The following is a 17,679-nucleotide window of genomic DNA, read 5'->3' on the forward strand; positions in this document are numbered from 1 at the left end:
ACCTCAGTCTCGCTGCTGGACTGGACCGTGAATGCATACATGTATACGTAGCTTTCAATGGTTTAAACTGCTTGGGGCAGCTAATTAAACGTATACTCGTTACCTGAGATCTCTAGGTCACAGAACTTGAGTCATTCAAGACCAGGGAGTCAAAATAAACGGATGTCGGTGCGGCCCTTATTACAACCAAGCGTGAAAAGAAACCCAAGTGTCATTGACAAATCGACAGGGGTTGCAGCCGCCAGCTTTGACGGAAATGCTATAATAAGCGCAGAAGGAAGGCGGGGGGGTGGTGGTGGGAGGGGGGGGGGTGCGCTTTTACAGTTCAGGTTGCATAACAATTTAAAAGAGCATCAAGCTAAAAAGACCCAGAGCACACCGAGCTCTTTACATCGGCCATAAAAGTCTCGCTGCCTAAAGTTACAGGCATTATCTAAGAATCATAAGTGCTGCAGACTCTCACCATTTGTGGCCGGATGTGGTTGGAAATGGCCAAGTGGACAGTTGTGCTTTCGCAAGAAGCAGGTCGACAGCCTCGGTATTTTCACATAATAAAACGAGCTTGTGCATAACCTCGTCTAGCGGGGGGCTGCAGCGAGCTGTGGTTTGGATAAAGCTCAGAACAAATACGATCAAGAAGCAAAGCCAAGAGAGCCTTTCGGTAAAAAGAGGACATCAGAAAAACAGAAGGTCCCCGTGGCCGCGCTCGCCAGAGCTTCCCTGCGGCAGCCCTGCTATGTCAGAGTTTACTATTTTAACAAAAACGATCACCGTTCAAACTTGTGGCAGTTAACGGACACCACGGTCAATGACAGCGTGACCGTCTCCCAGCTTGGCGGTTCACAGCTGCAAGACAGGGTGAGCAACGGACAAGGTATCTCACGCCTACAGGCGTATGCAAAAGTCTTAACACCCTCGGGCCAGTTACATATTTTGTCAACGGTCCAAGTGAAAATAAGCTCTTCTGCGGGACACTTTAGTGCGCAACTTCTGTTTACCGACTTTTTCATGTTGGAAATATAAATAACATACCTTACATTTACCTTCTACTGGACCTCTCTGTCGCTTAGAAATAAACAAGCTGTTTTAGTTACTGTGCTTAAAACCTGCTACACACCGTTAGAAATGAAGGATCTGTGCAGGAACATTATTATTATTATTATTATTATTATTATTATTATTAACGGCATTTTGGCTGACGCTCTTATCCAGAGCGACTTACAATTTGATCATTTTACACAATTGGCCTGACTGCATGTCTCTCGGAAACCGGAGAACCCGGAGGAAACCCACGCAGACACGGGGAGAACATGCAAACTCCACACAGAGAGGACCCCGGTCGCCCGGCCGGGGAATCGAACCCAGTCTTCCAGTTGAAAAGCTGGTATTTGTTCCTTTTCATAACCGAATGTTTTAAAACAGAGCAGTAGAATAAAAGCCTGGAGGCGAGGCGGGGCGGGGTGAGTGGAGTCAGTCCAGCTTAGAACAGATCATTTCAGTGGATTATGGTTCAGTTATGTTCCCTGACTGAAGGTGACGAGATGGACCCTCGAGGGCACCCCCTTGGTGACAAGAGTGAGTTTAGTACCTTTTACTCCTGAGGATGTACGTGAATAATCTGTTTTGACTTGCTTTGCCTTTTTTGCCAAATTATAGGCTGAAACACCAGTTTTACCTGATATAACAGCCTAGGTAAGAGCGAAAGTGAGGTCATCTTGTTTCACGGGATAGAGCAACATTTCTGGTACGTTATGGAGAGCATAGTAATTTAATGCCGTCCTGAGGCCGCAGTTAAAAAGATAAAAGGAATAACGCTGAATAGCGCCGTCCAGGCGTCCTGGGAAAGACAAAAGTATCCTACAAGATTGTTAAATCTGCTTTCGGGTGTTTTTAGGACAACAAAGACGACGAGCGCTAAAAATCGACGGAATACACAGTCATAAAATAAATGTGCCAGTCAGTTCTGCCAGGCGTAAAACGCACAATACAGATACCTTCACCCGACGAGCAGCGTAGACAGACATGCCCCGCCCAGAGTCATATAAACGGTGCTAAACACGGGAAATAGGTAAATTATTAAACCTGAGCTAAAATCTTTTATCCAATAGTTTGGAGACTTCAATCAAAGAAAATTGTTTTCTTTTCTAAGCCCAACTACTCGACTGCAGTCGTACATCTGACTCGCCACAACTGCTCCGACATTTGTCATCTGTGGGATTTCAGAGCATGGTAGTTACAAGAACTGGAACAGTAATGTAAAGAAAGGCAATTTAATATTTGGGATGATTTTTCAGCTTTCAAGGCTTTAAGTTAAGTGATACTTTTTTAATCCCACAAACGGGGAAATTCCACCTCCGCATTTAACCCATCCGTGAAGTGAAACACCACACACACACACTAGGGGGCAGTGAGCGCACTTTCCCGAAGAGGTGGGCAGCCCTATCCATGGCGCCCGGGGAGCAGTTGGCGGTTAGGTGTCTTGCTCAAGGACACCTCAATCATGGACTGTCGGCTCTGGGAATCGAACCAGCGACCTTCCGTTCACAAGGCCAGCTCCCTAACCTCCAGCCCACGACTGCCCCAATCGTGACATTTTGTGACATTATTCAAAAGCATTTCCTCATGAAAACAGGACCATAACCCTTAGACAAGCCGATAAACTGAAACAATGCTCTACAGGTCAACCGACTGCAGCAGTAATCACCCTGGTTATAGGTCATCCTTTACTGTATGGCCCTCTGTGAACACTGGCTTTGATGAGACATCACAAAGAACAGTCAGTGCACACACCAGATAGGTGATGCGCAATTCCACCTTTGCACCTTAGCAGCTGCCCCTGGCCTGGTTGCTGAGAAACTGCCGTAGATATTTACTGCTGACACTTAATAGGTTTCAGAGATCACCAGACCCAGTTCCAGAGCAGGTGTAGAGAGGTATTCCCAGAAACTCCACCTCCCTGATCCAAAACAAAAAGGCGCTCACACCACACCAGCCACTGTGGTGGCCAGGTATTATACCTCCATAGCTCCCACCTCTATCGAACAGAGCCTGAGATGAATCCAAACCACGCTACGCTTTTAAGCAAAATGTCATATGTTTGACCGCATTTGTAACCTTAACAGAAAAAAACTCCAGTTTACATTTTATAAATGTTTATGTATTGACATTGGAAGATAAGTATTGTATATCAGCAAATCTCATATCAGTGCATCCCTAGAAACCACCCGTTTTTGTCAAATATTCATCGGAGAGGGTTTTTATCAATTTCAGATGATCTTTATCTGGTATGCATTTAAAATTTCACTTTGATTGATCAAATGTAGTTACTTTGTCGTCTATTATACAACACTTAATTCCGGCCACGCGAGCCGATTGGTTGAGAGGCTTTCTAATCGAGGTCGTTTTTCACAAATCACTCCACTGAGACGCCGTTGCTAAGCAACGACTCTGACAGCTGTAGGAGACGCTCGAGCCATCTGAACGTTTTTACTTCTTACTTCGCCACAAACAGAAAACAGACGCTGTTAAGATCACATCTGACCGACAGCCGATTTGGTCCGACTCTGAAGACGAGACGACACTAAATTCCCAAACTGTCGTCTCCACTGAGCAGCTTTTCAGTCGGCAGCTGTGACAGAAGAACAGCTGAACAACCTGGAATCAGCCAGAAATGAACCCAACACCATTCGCCAAACTAAACGGGCTGTAAGAAGCTTTACAGACCGGCTGGAACAAAACAACATTAATACTGATCTGGACAAACTGACCAAACTGAGCTGAACCTGATATTGGCTCAGTTTTACGGCTCAGTCTGATTTGGACAGGCTCCACGATTGGCGAACGGTGTTGGGTTCATTTCTGGCTGATTCCAGGTTGTTCAGCTGTTCTTCTGTCACACCTCCCGACTGAAAAGCTGCTCAGTGGTGACGACAGTTTGGGAATTTAATGTAAAGACCTGGGGAACGAACTGCCGACAGTGCAGCGAGTGGGCGGAGTTCATTACCCTGACGTAGCATCAAGGTGCTTTTTAATTTGGAAGAAGGAGCTGCGAACATTAAAACATTAAACGCCACGTTCACGGCCAGTTTATTCATTTCTTACTTTATTCGTTTAACTGTTAAAAGCACTAGAACACTCAAGGTCCTTTGGCCGGAAGGTCGCCGGTTCGATTCCCAGAGCCAACAGTCCATGACTGAGGTGTCCTTGTGCAAGACACCTAACCCCCAATTGCTCCCCAGGCGCCATGGATAGGGCTGCCCACCGCTCCGGGCAAGTGTGCTCACTGCCCCCTAGTGTGTGTGTATTCACACACCAATGTTATGTAAAGTTTGTCCAACCTATAGTAACAGTTGCTACAAAAGAAGGTAGAGTACTGGGCCGAGCATGCATAGCTCAATTTAGTGACCATTTTATCCATAAGACTTTGCTGGGCAGGGCAAAAATACACTACTGCTATAAGGATCCAGGGTCCATGATCACACTGCAATGTTTTCTGCTTTAAGGAGCAGACTTGGCTGTTTGGAGAGGTGAAGGCTAGGGATTCTCAGGCCAGCCTGGGTAATGAATGGTGACTAAAATAAAATGATGCAGTGGAAACTGGGACATGGGTTTCAGGGCCACTGGGAGGTGCTGTAGAAAATAGGCCCTCAGCTCTACACCGCAGATCCACTGGGAAGCCAGGGCTATCTTAAGACGGGCAGAAAGGAGGCATTCACGTGTTTTCATTTCCATAACAAGGCTTATTTCATTACAAAAAAAAGGAACATCAATGCAATCAGTCCACGCTAAAGCTGAGACGCTCAAAGTAGTCCAAAGAATAAGGCTTCTTGCAAGGAGGAAGCCCACCTGTATGAGCTGGACTAGACTTGTACTCAACACTTTATATACCGCACTAAATGCAGTTAAACACGACTGAACATGCCACACCTTGTTTCATTTCTTGTGATGTTAAATTAAGCAAATAAATAGTAACTGTGCCTTAAAACATGCTGTAGTGTGTTGCTTGTAGAGGATGTTAAAATCAACAAAAACATGTGCTGCCCCAACTTTGGCCTACAACTGCATCCACCTGTTGAGCGGTTCGGCTCCTCCTGTTCACGGTGAAGTTATAAGGAGTGTTTCAGCCTGGGCTGCTTTTCGAACATCGGCCTCAGGCCCAATCCCATTTCACCCCTTGCCCCTACCCCTAGCCCTCAAGTGTTGAATACAAGTCTAGTCCCTTGTAACTCCGTTCCAAGGGGGCAGGATGACACCCAAAAACAAGGGTCGGGGTTAAAATAAGAAATGGGACTGGGCCTTAAGAGTATCAGTGACAAAAACACCCTGCTTACGTCTAACGGGTTGAAGAGTGGTTGGAAAATGGTCACGTAAAAATAAAGAATGATTATTTTTGGTGCACAAACCTGTACAAACATTATAACTGGGGGAAACAATGCCTGTAGATAGACTTTAATGTTTATTCTTCCTGTTATATTGTTTACACCCTTACTATTACTATTACTGTGCGTCAGCTACAGGGGGCTAAATTTCCTCAGGGAGGGACAGACGGATGGACTGACTGACGGACTATAAAACACGAGAAAAATGTAGGATATGGACCATTAAAGTGACAATATGCTCCAAGAAGCAGTGAGGCAGTGCGACATGATTTATAACAAATATCGTCATACACGACAGCCCTATTACTTGTGGTCTGCACCAATAGCTGCCTTAAGCTAAGAGCTCCAAATAAGCACTTCTACACAATACATCACACTGAACGTCTGAATCTGAAGCATGTGGTTCCTTGTCCATTCAGTCTTGACGTCAAGCTGCGAGACTAGACAGCACGGCAATAAACATGAACAAAAACGGTCTAAAACAGCTCATAAAGGAACCTGGGTGTTTAATCAACTGCTTAAAAGATGAAAATCGAGGAAAGAGAGGTACACTTACTTGCCAGACCCCTACAATGGCGTTGGCTATAAGAATTAGCAATATTACAAAAGGCTCCACAAAAGCCGTAATGGTCTCTTCTCCCTCTTCAAACCAGGCCAGCACCTACAGAAGGGAAAAAAAGGAGAAAGTGAGGGGAAAAACGCTTAATTAGAAGGAAATCTGCCAAATCCTGATTTCAGAATTATGGTTTTTAGGCTCTTATTCAATCACACGCTCATTCTCAGCTGCAAAGCTTCAAACCAAATTTACATGCAGAGACAACCACAAGGTCAGCGCGCCGTCCGGTATCGGCGCAATTGCGCAGGGCGACGGTGGTGGCCGAGAACGTGTTAGGACAATCAGTAGGCCTGCTGCATCACAGGCTTTGTACCCTGGGCATGACGCCCTTTATCAAGAAGCATGACTGTGGTCTCTGTGAGCTCTGTCAGCTATTTAATGAGGCGAGTTATGTTTAATGCATGCGCTCCTGCTGGCCTGGCACAGACAAAGCAGGCACTCCATCCAGCTGGACGGCCGATTAAATTTACACGAACGCTGAGGCTCGTTCTGCGTCTCCTGTAAAAGCCGGAGATGCTGAGCTTTCTTTGAGAAAACATGCTGGTCACTCTTAATGCCACGGTACAGCTATCGGCATCCAGTAGGCCGCGATTATTCATCCCTAAATCTTACGCAACACCCAACACAACCCAATACATCAGCGCAAGGCATCAAGGGTATTCATAGAGTTTGCTGCAGTAACTGTATTTTATTGGTTGTCTGGTGTTTTTATTGTATATTCTGCACTCGTTTCACGCCGTCATGTGTCTGCACTCCTGTGCACTGGGTTGCTGGGCTTTAAAAGATGCTCAAAATATTAGGCACAGCTCCAAAAGTTGCTATGTACATTTACCTAGATCAAATAATACGTTTCTCTTATGATTCTCCAATTTTTTATCCTGTTTCATAGCTGCTCTACATTTGTAAAACAGCTCGTCACCAAACCGATTTTCAACGTTGGAGAAACCGTTTTTAATATAAAAGTTTTCAGGTTAAATTTAGGTTTAAAACAGACGCATGTTTATTTTTTAATATCATTGGCGTTATACTACACCCAAAATTATATATATTATTTTTAAAAATACATTCGTCACAGAGATTTTGGACACGGCCGTCATCAGGGCTCTTATGGCACATTTTAATAGAGCATTTTCACCTCAAACGGTTTCTTTGGGCCGAGGCTCATCAGAGAGGAAGCGTCTTGAGGCCTGAGTCGGCGAGTCACACTGACTCGCTATATTGAATTCATTTATTAATATCACATCAATAGTAATTATTACCAGCCAGCTCGTAACTTCTGTCTCACTGGTGTTTCGTGCTTTGACAAAATAAGGTCTTAAATATCATTTTTATTGCTGCACAAGGTCACCCGACCACCGACGAGTCAGCCAGTTTAGAAAATCCTCAGTTTTAACCAGAATCTCACTGGAGTCACTGGTGTCACACCCCATTAATAAGCACCAGTAACTGTAAAATATGTTTGGAATTAAGCTCTCCTTTCTGCATATATGATGAAATATTAATGGACACGCTAAGATTATTGATTTTTTTTTTTTTTTTTTTTATAAATGTATCGACAGAGCTGTCAAGTTTTATACTTTTTACAAAACATTGTAAATATAAAAAAATAAATAAATAATAAAGAAAAATGGTCAAATACTGAGCCTCCCGCCTGAAGTGCTTACACGACAGAGCTGAGTTTACTGGACAGACAGCTGCATGTGCTTCGCTACAGGTGGGAATCTCTGCGCGCCTCACGATTCGACTGCGATTCAGAGGCTGCGATGCGATTACACAGCGATTATCGATGCGCCTTGATGCTTCCTCTATTCTACACAGCATTTCTATTTCCTCACTGGTGTGACGACTTGGTACTGTTAAAGCGAAGTTTGTGCACTGATCCCTGATGAATTTACTCCCAATATCTTTTATCAATACATCAAATGGAAGTGATGAGGCGAGTGAACTGGAGGGCTCTCGTTCGTGTTTGGAGCACATGAGATGCTGCTGCCGCTCATCTGGAGCGCAATGCGCAGCTACGTCCGCGCAGCACACGTTACGGCCGTCCTGCCCGTCTCCTTTAGGGACTCGTCGTAGAAAGCGGGGGGACTGCTGCGTCAGTGAAATATCCTCGGAATCCTCGGGTCCGACATAGTGCGATAGCTCTGCTTCAGACCGCAGGTCACACAGCAACGATGCATTTGCCTTCATAAGCGCTGCGGTCGGTTTATTGGCAAGTTAAATCTGCGGTGAGAGACTGTCAAACACTAAAAAGGTGCGAAGATGAGGTCGCTTCTCTTTCGAATTCCCCCGTTCCACCTTAAACGGCGCCGCATTTACATTCGGCGCCTCAGTCAGAACGTGACTCCTGACCTAACCTGGCTTCTAATGCAGAGGGAGTCGGATTTCTCGCTCATCCGGGTGTATTTTGTTCTGTGACTGTCCGGGCGCTGCACTTCCACACTTCCAAGTTCCGCCAACATTACGTTTTAAATTATCTATTAATAAAATCGATTTTGGACATTTATGAACCGATTCAGAATCGCTCACGTCCGAATCGCGATACATCCAAAAATCCATTTTTTCCCGCACCCTTACGCTTCGCATAGGGGTCAGTTCTGTGTTCGGCTCGCGTGCGGCTGCTCCAGAGGGGCTATTAGCAATGCTTTTCTATACAGATTACACAAACTGTGTGCATGTCTGCCAATTGGTGCACATTAAAGCAGCTCAAGTCACTAAACCGAAGGGGTGTCTGGATACTTTTGGACACCGATCAGGCATCAAATTATGACCACCTCCTTATTTTTATGCTCACTGTCCATTTTATCAGCTCCACTAACTGTATAGGTGCACTTTGTAGTTCTTTCTAGCTGCCGGCTGGATATTTTTGGTTCTCAGTCCAGCAGCGACACCGAGGTGTTTAAAAACCCCAGCAGCACTGCTGCGTCTGATCCACTCAGACCAGCACAACACACACTAACACACCTCCACCACGTCAGTGTTACTGCAGTGCTGAGAATGACCCACCACCCAAGCAGTACCTGCTCTGTGAGGGTCCATGGGGGTCCTGACCACTGAAGAACAGGGTAACAGAGTATCAGAGAAACAGATGGACTACAGTCTGTAACTGTAGAACTACAGAGTGCAGCTATACAGTAAGTGGAGCTGATAAAGTGGACAGTGAGCGCAGAAACGAGGAGGTGGTCGTAGGGTTACGCCTGACCGGCGTATCTACCTTCAATACACTACACATGTTTCTTATGGACTAAAAGTAATTGTCAGATAAAGGAGCCGTGTAAAATTTACATACGTCACAATCCACACAGGCAACATGGGCCTCATTCCACTTTCACAGCATCCTTTTAATATGACTAACCAGGTCATGGTACAACCTAGTAAAGTAGGGTGGTTAAAACAATGAGACTACAGGGCATGTCCACTGTCCTCAGGCCTAACGGAAAGACAAGCCGTTCTAATTCATCATCAAAGAAGCAAGAACGGCAGGCGATTTATTGAAAATTAGAATAAAAGTGATACTAAGCATTGACTGCAGACGAATCTTTCACAGATTGACAGTTACCCAATGTAAGCTGCGGGTAATTAATAATAAAATAATAAACGTAATGTCTTTAGCTCTGTATGTGCGAGTTTCTGTCTTTACAGCAATAATCTAGGCCACTACAACTATGTCACATAGTATTCCCCTATGCCAGCTGCCTATAACCTACTTCAAAGTCCAGAGACATAAAATAACCCTAACTGGGGGGTTTTTAGAAGCACAGATCTTTACTGCGTTTAGGTGGCGTTTCAAAACCAAACCAGACACTCCTCAGATAAGTGCAGCTAATTTGCTATTACACCTTTCCATAACGAGCTGTGCGACTGGGAACGTGTAAGGTATCAAATACGAACCTGTTAAAAGTGGACGGATTTACTCCTGGCAAGGAAGACCACCGAGGTCCACGAGGCCAGCATGGAAACCACACATGTAAACGCGTAGAGATCACCGTGGAGCACTGATTGATGTACATATGTTACAGTGAAATTCAACTGCATCTTCATGCGCTGATGAGCTTTCTCGTTTTGCTTATTTGTGACCTTCTAACAAATGCCATTCTTGCTGTTTCCATCCAGTTACAGTCAGTTTCAGATTAGACTGACATGCTTTTAACTTCAGGTCACGTTCAGACCCTGAACCTGAAACAGGACCCTATGAGCTCTGCAATATAAAGAGAACAAAACGAAGAACTCATAAGATCTTGTTGGTGTGGGTTCATGCCAGCTTCCCCTGTTAACAGCTCCCCCTTGTGGAGAATCGTCTGGTTGCTAAACGTGAGTGGAGAGGTGAGTGAGTGCAAGTTATAAACGAACTTGTCCGTTTATAAATTTGATTTATGACCCAAACTTTGCTCGCGGTTATTGAGCGTGGTCAGGAGATAAATAATAATAAATAATAACAATAAAAATAATTCAAAGGGCTTTGAATTATTCTGTTTGTTACTGTATTTTTTTGTAATACTCTTCTTCAAAAATGCGCAAACAAAAAAAACGGATTCAAATTGATAAGCGACCTAAAAAGTGTAAGAAAATAAAGAATTTGGGACAAAATAAAACTGGCCGTCACTCTAAAACCTTGACAGGCTGGACTCGGAGAAAGTTCTCGATGGAAAAATCAGATTTGGACCAAAATTTCAGGTCCGATTAAAGCTCTGCTGAAAAGCACGGGCAGAATGAAGTCATCGGTGGGATCGGACGCCACTCCAGCCATTCCATGGACGCTCACGTGACCCGTACTCACACGTCTCTTTAGGAACTGCGGTGACCAGCAGCAGGACTGAATAACTCCACCGAGATAACCAGCAGGAAAGGAACAGCAGAGAGAATGTGAGCGAGCGTATGACCCTGCGACTGATTTACAGGCCAGAGTCCAGGCTATCATCACCCAGCTCACTGCAAGAGACATCTGAGCTGTGGGACGCTACCGCGAGTGCCAAAACGGAAGGAGGACAAAGGGGTCACCGAGGTTAAACGCTCGACTCGCCAGCCTGTCATATTCAGGAGGCCTGTCGTTTTTCCCTGCTTATTTATGCCCCGTCAATGCATTCATTATCATAATAAGCAACAGTGTTGTTGTAACAAACATTGCTATTGGAAAGGGGCTATTATGACCGCAACAGGAAGCTTGTAGGACAAACAGACAGTATAAGGTTACTCAGCGAGTAACACGGAGGATCCTAATCTCATATGCTGCTCACACTATTCCAGACAGGGCTGGCTTCCCGAGCCCTCTTAAACTCACACCATGCCTCTCATTCCAACGGCGTAACTTACCCCGGCCACAGCGGGAGCTAAAGACCTCGTTAACATTGTCGGACATGTGGTGTAATGTTCAGAGTGGAAGCCTGTAACCGTCGCAGGTGGCTGCAGTAGCTGTGCCGCAGCTGAGCTTCAATATCATGTCAACATTAGGTGATTATTAGCTTAACTATGCCACAAAGCCTTCACGGTCAGAACGTTGGCTTGTCAGAAAAGCCTGCTGTCTGAGGCAGATTATTCACACGAGAGCCTTTCTGCCCATCAGCGTTATACAGTTTATAAACACGGTGCTCTATACTATGTAAAACCCCATACAATCCTTTTTAGAGCCAAAATAAATTGCGGTCAGCGAAGGCATGCTCCTCAGGCCGAGTGATCACGGGAGTGTGTAACTGGCCTGGGGCCGTATTACAGAAACCTCTTAAGTCCGAAATCTTATCATCTGCTCAGTCGCCACGACAACTTTAGTTAAGCCTGAGTTTAGGAGAGAAGCCAAGCATAATCTTATCATTAACGCCAGATAAGAAAACAGTATTACAGAAACATCCCAACTAGACTAAATCTCCTACATTCTGTCCTGACGTTAAGATAAACCCCAGAGCGTCTTAACTTCTGTTTTAATCGTCCGTTTCTATTGTTTTATGCAGAGATCGGCAGCATCTTTCACGCTAACCGACATGATGCGACAACTATCAGTGAAAACGGTGCTTTTGACTTTTATTTTTTCCCTAACAGTGTTAACACCAGACACTACAGACACGTCCTCCACCGTCCCTCTTATTACCTTTGGGTGTTAATATTTGATAAACCTTATCAGATAAAATATCACAGTGATGGTGGTGGAAGGAACAGAGTTAGTGCGCTCAGCTAAAGCGTTTGGGAAATGGAGACTGAAACTGAGAGAAGCGATGCTGATCAACAGCACAAAGCTGCGACACAATATTCGTAACTCTCAGTTTATCTCGCTTTAGATTTATTGGACTTTTTTTTTTCCCCCCCCTCACTCACAGTAGCTAACGTTAGCTGCCTGGCTAACTAGATTACGTGTACATTTCAGCTGCGCACGCATGGTCTGTTGCTAGGTAACAGACACGACAGTTAATCGCCGACTTCAATCGAGAAAGTTAAGGTTTCCTAACTTAAGATAAGAAAAGAATGCTTTCATCTTAATGCTTTTAGATTCAGAAATGAAGATAAGATTTGCTTCTGTAATACAAATTTGGGGAAAATCTTATCTTGGCCTGTCAGAGCTTTAGTTTAAACAAAAAGAACGGACATTTCTGTAACACGACCCCGGGAGCGTAAAAGGAGTAGCTGTGAACATACGAATGAGCGCTGTCTGCAGTTGAACAAGCCTTCTTTCTTTGAATTTGACAAATACTCAAACGTCAAATTTGACTTTGACAGCACAAACACTGTCCATAGCATCATTTCTGCTAGACGGACGGCTCTGAGCATGATGGCCTGGATGAGCGGGCTGCTTTGTCGGAGATCATCGATAACGGGCAAGTGTCTCAATGGCAATTTGTAAAAGGCGATAACGGCCTGAGAAAGAGACGCGAGAGAGAACTAGAGGACAAATATGCCGTTTAAAAGCCTGGTAGGGAAACTGGGGTTCGTGTTTGTTAAGAAAACGGCTGCTGGTTCTCTCTGCTGCGCAGTTACTGCCCGGCTCTTCAACTTCTACCTGCTTTACGTTACATGAAGGGTTAGCTCGAGTACACGGAACCACAAATATAGATCAAAATTACGATTTTTTTTTTTAAAACTAGAAAATATCATGACCATTTAAAAATTTTAGACCGCACACATGAAATTATATTGCGATTATATTATATTGTGCATATTGAGTAATGCTACACAACACAACGACTATAGACTGCATGCAAAGTCGGAGAGTTACAAGGTCAGGTCTCACCACATGAGCGGAGAGAGAATATTTACAAAGGTGAACAAATAAGGGAATATATGCGCATTAACAGCTCGAACCCAAACTCAGAAACAATCATGCCTTAGTACGCTGTTTAATAAACGCTTTAAACACACATCCTACGCAGATAATCCCCCCTGTAAGTCTTCACCTGGTCTTTTATGGCTCTTCTATGCCTTCAAATTGCCCTGTGGGGGGGTCATTATAGTTTAACTACACTGAATTCATGGTAAAACATTCTGCTCTCTACACGGGCTGCTCTTTTCAAAAATCTAAACTACGGTTTTAGAAATTTCAGTATGTTAATGATCAGCACGAGTCAGTCAAGAATATAGGCTAGTAAAGCTATAGGGCGCTGGCACAGTCTAAACCACTGCTGTTCCAGCCTTTCTTTCCTTTTACAGCCACTGCAGATCCCGTACTTACAAAAGATATGCATGCGGCTAGAAGAAGAATCCTGACTAGGAGATCCTCAAACTGCTCCACCACCAGCTCCCACAGTGATTTTCCTGTCAGACAAAGAGACGTGATTGCATAAGAACAGATAAGAGAGAATTGCCACAAATAAGCATTTGAATAGTCACGGCGAACACAAAAGAATCAGGCCTACCTTCTTCTGCTGGTAATTCTGTAAGGCAGGAAGAGAGAAAGGAGAGATTTAGTTGTGTGATCAAACCTCACTTTCGAAGAAATCACCGAAATATAACACGCTATGATCTTCAGATTATAAACTGATCTAGGCATAACGTCTAGAAATACACAGAAACATATTATTTATATTTAGATCAGGTGGCCAGCCAGACGGCCCGCTGCGAGTATGATGAAGAGGCTCAGACTTAAATCTATTTAGTCAAATGTATTATGCATATCGTTAAAGTTGACATGAGCTTATACCGTTTGTGTGACATTTACAAGTGAAGGAATGAGTGAATATGTGCATATATGTGTGTGTGTGTGTGTGTGTGTGTGTGTGTGTGTGTGTGTGTGTGTGTATGTGTGTGTGTGTCTACATATACAGAAAACCCTGTATCTCCATTTTTGACATAACTGGAAAATACCTGTCGTCCTTTACATTGTGTGTAAATCTCATGATGACTGGACTAAAGGAAACGGCCCAAAACGACCTGGAAAAAATTCTGATTAAAGTAGATTTTCTTCTTCTCCTGTAAAGTTACCATTTTGGAGATACGAGGTTTTCATATATATATATATATATATATATATATATATATATATATATATATATATATATATATATATATATATATAAACAAAAACGTATATTAACAGAAAAAATAGACAAAAAAAAAAAACACTCATAAATCTGAATGAATTTTGTTTTGCAGTAGATTTAAATTCACTAATGTAGGCGTTTAACGTAAAAGTGATCACACAGATCCGCGTGTGAAAAGGTCACGTGTGAAGGCGTTTGTTCTGGCCAGTCTAATCTCCTGTATATAAACTGCAGCTCGTGTTATGATCAGGTTTATTATCAAACTATGGAGAGAAACAGCAGCGGGCGGGATTTAAAAGGGAAAAGTTTCCTGCTGTACCAACTCGGCCAAAGGCACGGGTTCGTGGACTGCACTGACGTCACACTTTCATTTCTCCGCTTTTTCCTTTTTTCCGGGCAGCTAACGCGACGCCTCTCCGCCGGCCCGCCGGCCAGCACGCAGGCCTCGCCGCTACGCGCTAACTCAACCACCGCAGCGCTTCTCCCTGTTCGGGTCCTCAGACAACCTCCGCAGCTCTCCTGCACCAACGCGCTGCTCTTCGCCCCATTAGACGCGTGTTTAGTTACACTCCGTGCGTTTCTCGCGGAGAAAACGCTGAAATGTGCCGTACGCGGGGCTTCACGAGGACCCGGACTGGGACCGGGAGCTGGAGTGGAGTTACACAACGGCACGGTCCGCTCCAGCCTCCACACGTTAGCATTAGCTCTGAAGCTAACCAGGCCGGTGTAACGAGGCTGAAGGCGGCTTCTTACTCGCCAGCGTCTTGTTCAGATTTCCCCGTTCCACCTTAAATGGTTGCAGCAGATCCATTATGTCGCCTCGGTGACACCGTAACTGCTGCACCATTTAAGGTGGAACGGGGAAATCGGAACAAGACGCCGGCGAATAAGAGGCGGACTTCAGCCGGGTTGGGTGACTCACCGTTCGGTCCCCACTTCTCCTTCTGCCGCTTGACCTGGTCGAGGCTGAGCCCGGTGCTCTCGTTGACGCTGAAATAGCTGTAAACTTCTTCCACGGTCTTCGTGTGTGCGTTCTCCATCGTTGGACGGCGTTTTAAGCTCCTCAAAAAACCGCCCGGTTTCCTTCAGCGGCTCCCAGATCCAAAAACAGGAGCCAAATCGCCGGAACAAACTTTAAACGGCAACGGGGATCAACGGCGGCCGTTGGCTGGGCTCCGTTGCTGGGCAATAACGGCTCAAGTAGCAACGGCGAGTCCGATTCAACGCGCAATTGCACAACCGGCAAAGCAGCGATCGTTAGCTAACGATACTGAAGTTTGATCGAACTGCTGTCACTGAGGACTCAAACTAGTCAGCCGTTTGGTCTTCGACGACTCGGTAACGCGTGTCTTTCTCGTGTCGTCCGCCGCCGCCGTTGTTGCGCTTGAGCAGTGAAGTACCGGGTGGATCCGTGGTTCGTTAGTATGCCACCATCAACAGCAGCAGCTCCGCTTGCTTTCGCCTCTCTCCTCCTCCACCGATTCCCGCAAGCGCTGTTTCAGTGTCCGCATGTGGAAAGCGCTCATTGGCTGGCTTCCCCGCACCACGTTGCTTCAAGGGCACGTTGATTCAACGATTCAGTTCACTGAGCCGATTCTGTCGAACGGCACGTTTGAAATGAATCAAGCGTTTGATTCAATGCTTCGTTTGTGCAAACGAAGCACACACACCGACACACAGGCATAACACTACGGCCAAGTGAGCTATCTCCTGTTGTCATATATCGATCAGTCATAAAATTAAGACCACTTCCTTGTTTCTACACTCATTGTCCATTTTATCAGCTCCACTTACTGTATAGCTGGTCTTTGTAGTTCTACAGTTACAGACTGTAGTCCATCTGTTTCTCTGATACTCTGTTACCCTGTTCTTCAGCGGTCAGGACCCCCATGGACCCTCACAGAGCAGGTACTGTTTGGGTGGTGGATCATTCTCAGCACTGCAGTTACACTGACATGGTGGTGGTGGTGGTGTGTTAGTGTGCGTTGTGCTGGTACGAGTGGATCAGACACAGCAGTACTGCTGGAGTTTTTAAACACCTCACTGAGAATAGTCCACCAACCAAAACTATCCAGCCAACACCTGTGGGCAGCGTCCTGTGACCACTGATGAAGGACGAGAGGATGATTAGCTCCATACTGTACAGCAAGAGATGAGCCGACGTCTCTGGCTTGACATCTACAAGGTGGACTAACAACACAGGAGTGTCTAATAGAGTGGACAGTGAGTGTTTATAGACACCACCCAAGTAGTACCTGCTCTGTAAGGGTCCATGGGGGTCCTGACCGCTGAAGAACAGGGTAACAGAGTATCAGAGAGACAGATGGACTACAGTCTGTAACTGTAGAACTACAAAGACCAGCTATACAGTAAGTGAGCTGGGAGTTCTACGTAGAACCATTTCATGCTCAAATGGTTCTTTAGATTGATGGGCAGCGTGTTGTTGATGGTTCTACATAGAACATTTTTGAAAATGGTTCTATGTAGCATCAAAAAGGGCTCTGCTGCGGTGACAACGTCAGGCTTGTAACAATAGCAGAACCCTTTAGGAAGAACCTAAAGAATCGATCTGAAGAATCATTTCACTATGCAAAGAGACATTTAAGCATGCAAATGGTTCTTTGTGGAACTCATGGCTCGAAAAAGAACCATTGCTTTTACTAAAGAATGCTTGAAGAACCGTTCTGAAGCAAGTACAGAAATCCATACGGTCACTTTGATGCTTCTTTGTGGCCAAGATCATCCGTGCGATGACAGTAGCCTAGATACAGTTCTCAGTCTGGTTTAATGGAGGGTATTAAGGTGAAACACAGAAATGAGCCTGTAATGCCACATATTGCCCACACCTAGTTTCAATCTGCACAATTATTTCTTTTTAATTAGGAAACATGTTCCATTTGGGCGAAGTCCAGTACATACATCGCACGATTCAGCGTAATTAACAACTACTACAGTAATAAAAACCTGTTCTTTTACTATAAAAGCAAAAACTGGTTTCATTTAAAAAGTTGATTCCCATTGAACTTCAGATGAACATGAATCTTTGTGTATTCATTGTGTTAATGAAATGAATTGCATGTGAAATGATTCAGTTGACTCATTTTAAAGAGTCGCTCAAAGGGAAGGATTCGCTGGCTGGTGAGAGACTGTGAGCATAGGTTAACGTACACTATATTGCCAAAATTATTCGCTCGTCTGCCTTCATACGCATATGAAATTGAGTGAG

General features: G+C 44.7%; 1 protein-coding gene across 2 annotated transcripts in view; it reads right to left on the bottom strand.

Annotated features, from left to right (window-relative positions):
• atp2a2b (ATPase sarcoplasmic/endoplasmic reticulum Ca2+ transporting 2b) overlaps window positions 1-15,975 on the bottom strand; it is a 59,161-nt gene extending 43,186 nt beyond the window's left edge. The window contains exons 1-4 of one of the 2 annotated variants that reach the window (XR_005131637.1): window positions 15,376-15,974; window positions 13,830-13,847; window positions 13,646-13,728; window positions 5,935-6,039 (exon numbers count right to left, since the gene is read on the bottom strand). Coding sequence is in view for 1 of the 2 variants with exons in the window: in XM_017725099.2 (XP_017580588.1) it covers window positions 5,935-6,039; window positions 13,646-13,728; window positions 13,830-13,847; window positions 15,376-15,493 (324 nt within the window). In the remaining variant the exon portion in view is untranslated. Of the gene's footprint in view, window positions 1-5,934; window positions 6,040-13,645; window positions 13,729-13,829; window positions 13,848-15,375 lie in introns of both variants that reach the window. The other variant, XM_017725099.2, reaches the window with a different exon arrangement.
• Between the last annotated feature and the right edge of the window lie 1,704 nt (window positions 15,976-17,679).

The sequence above is a fragment of the Pygocentrus nattereri genome, chromosome 16 (genome assembly GCF_015220715.1).
Source record: "Pygocentrus nattereri isolate fPygNat1 chromosome 16, fPygNat1.pri, whole genome shotgun sequence".
NCBI classification, from domain to species: Eukaryota; Metazoa; Chordata; class Actinopteri; order Characiformes; family Serrasalmidae; genus Pygocentrus; species Pygocentrus nattereri.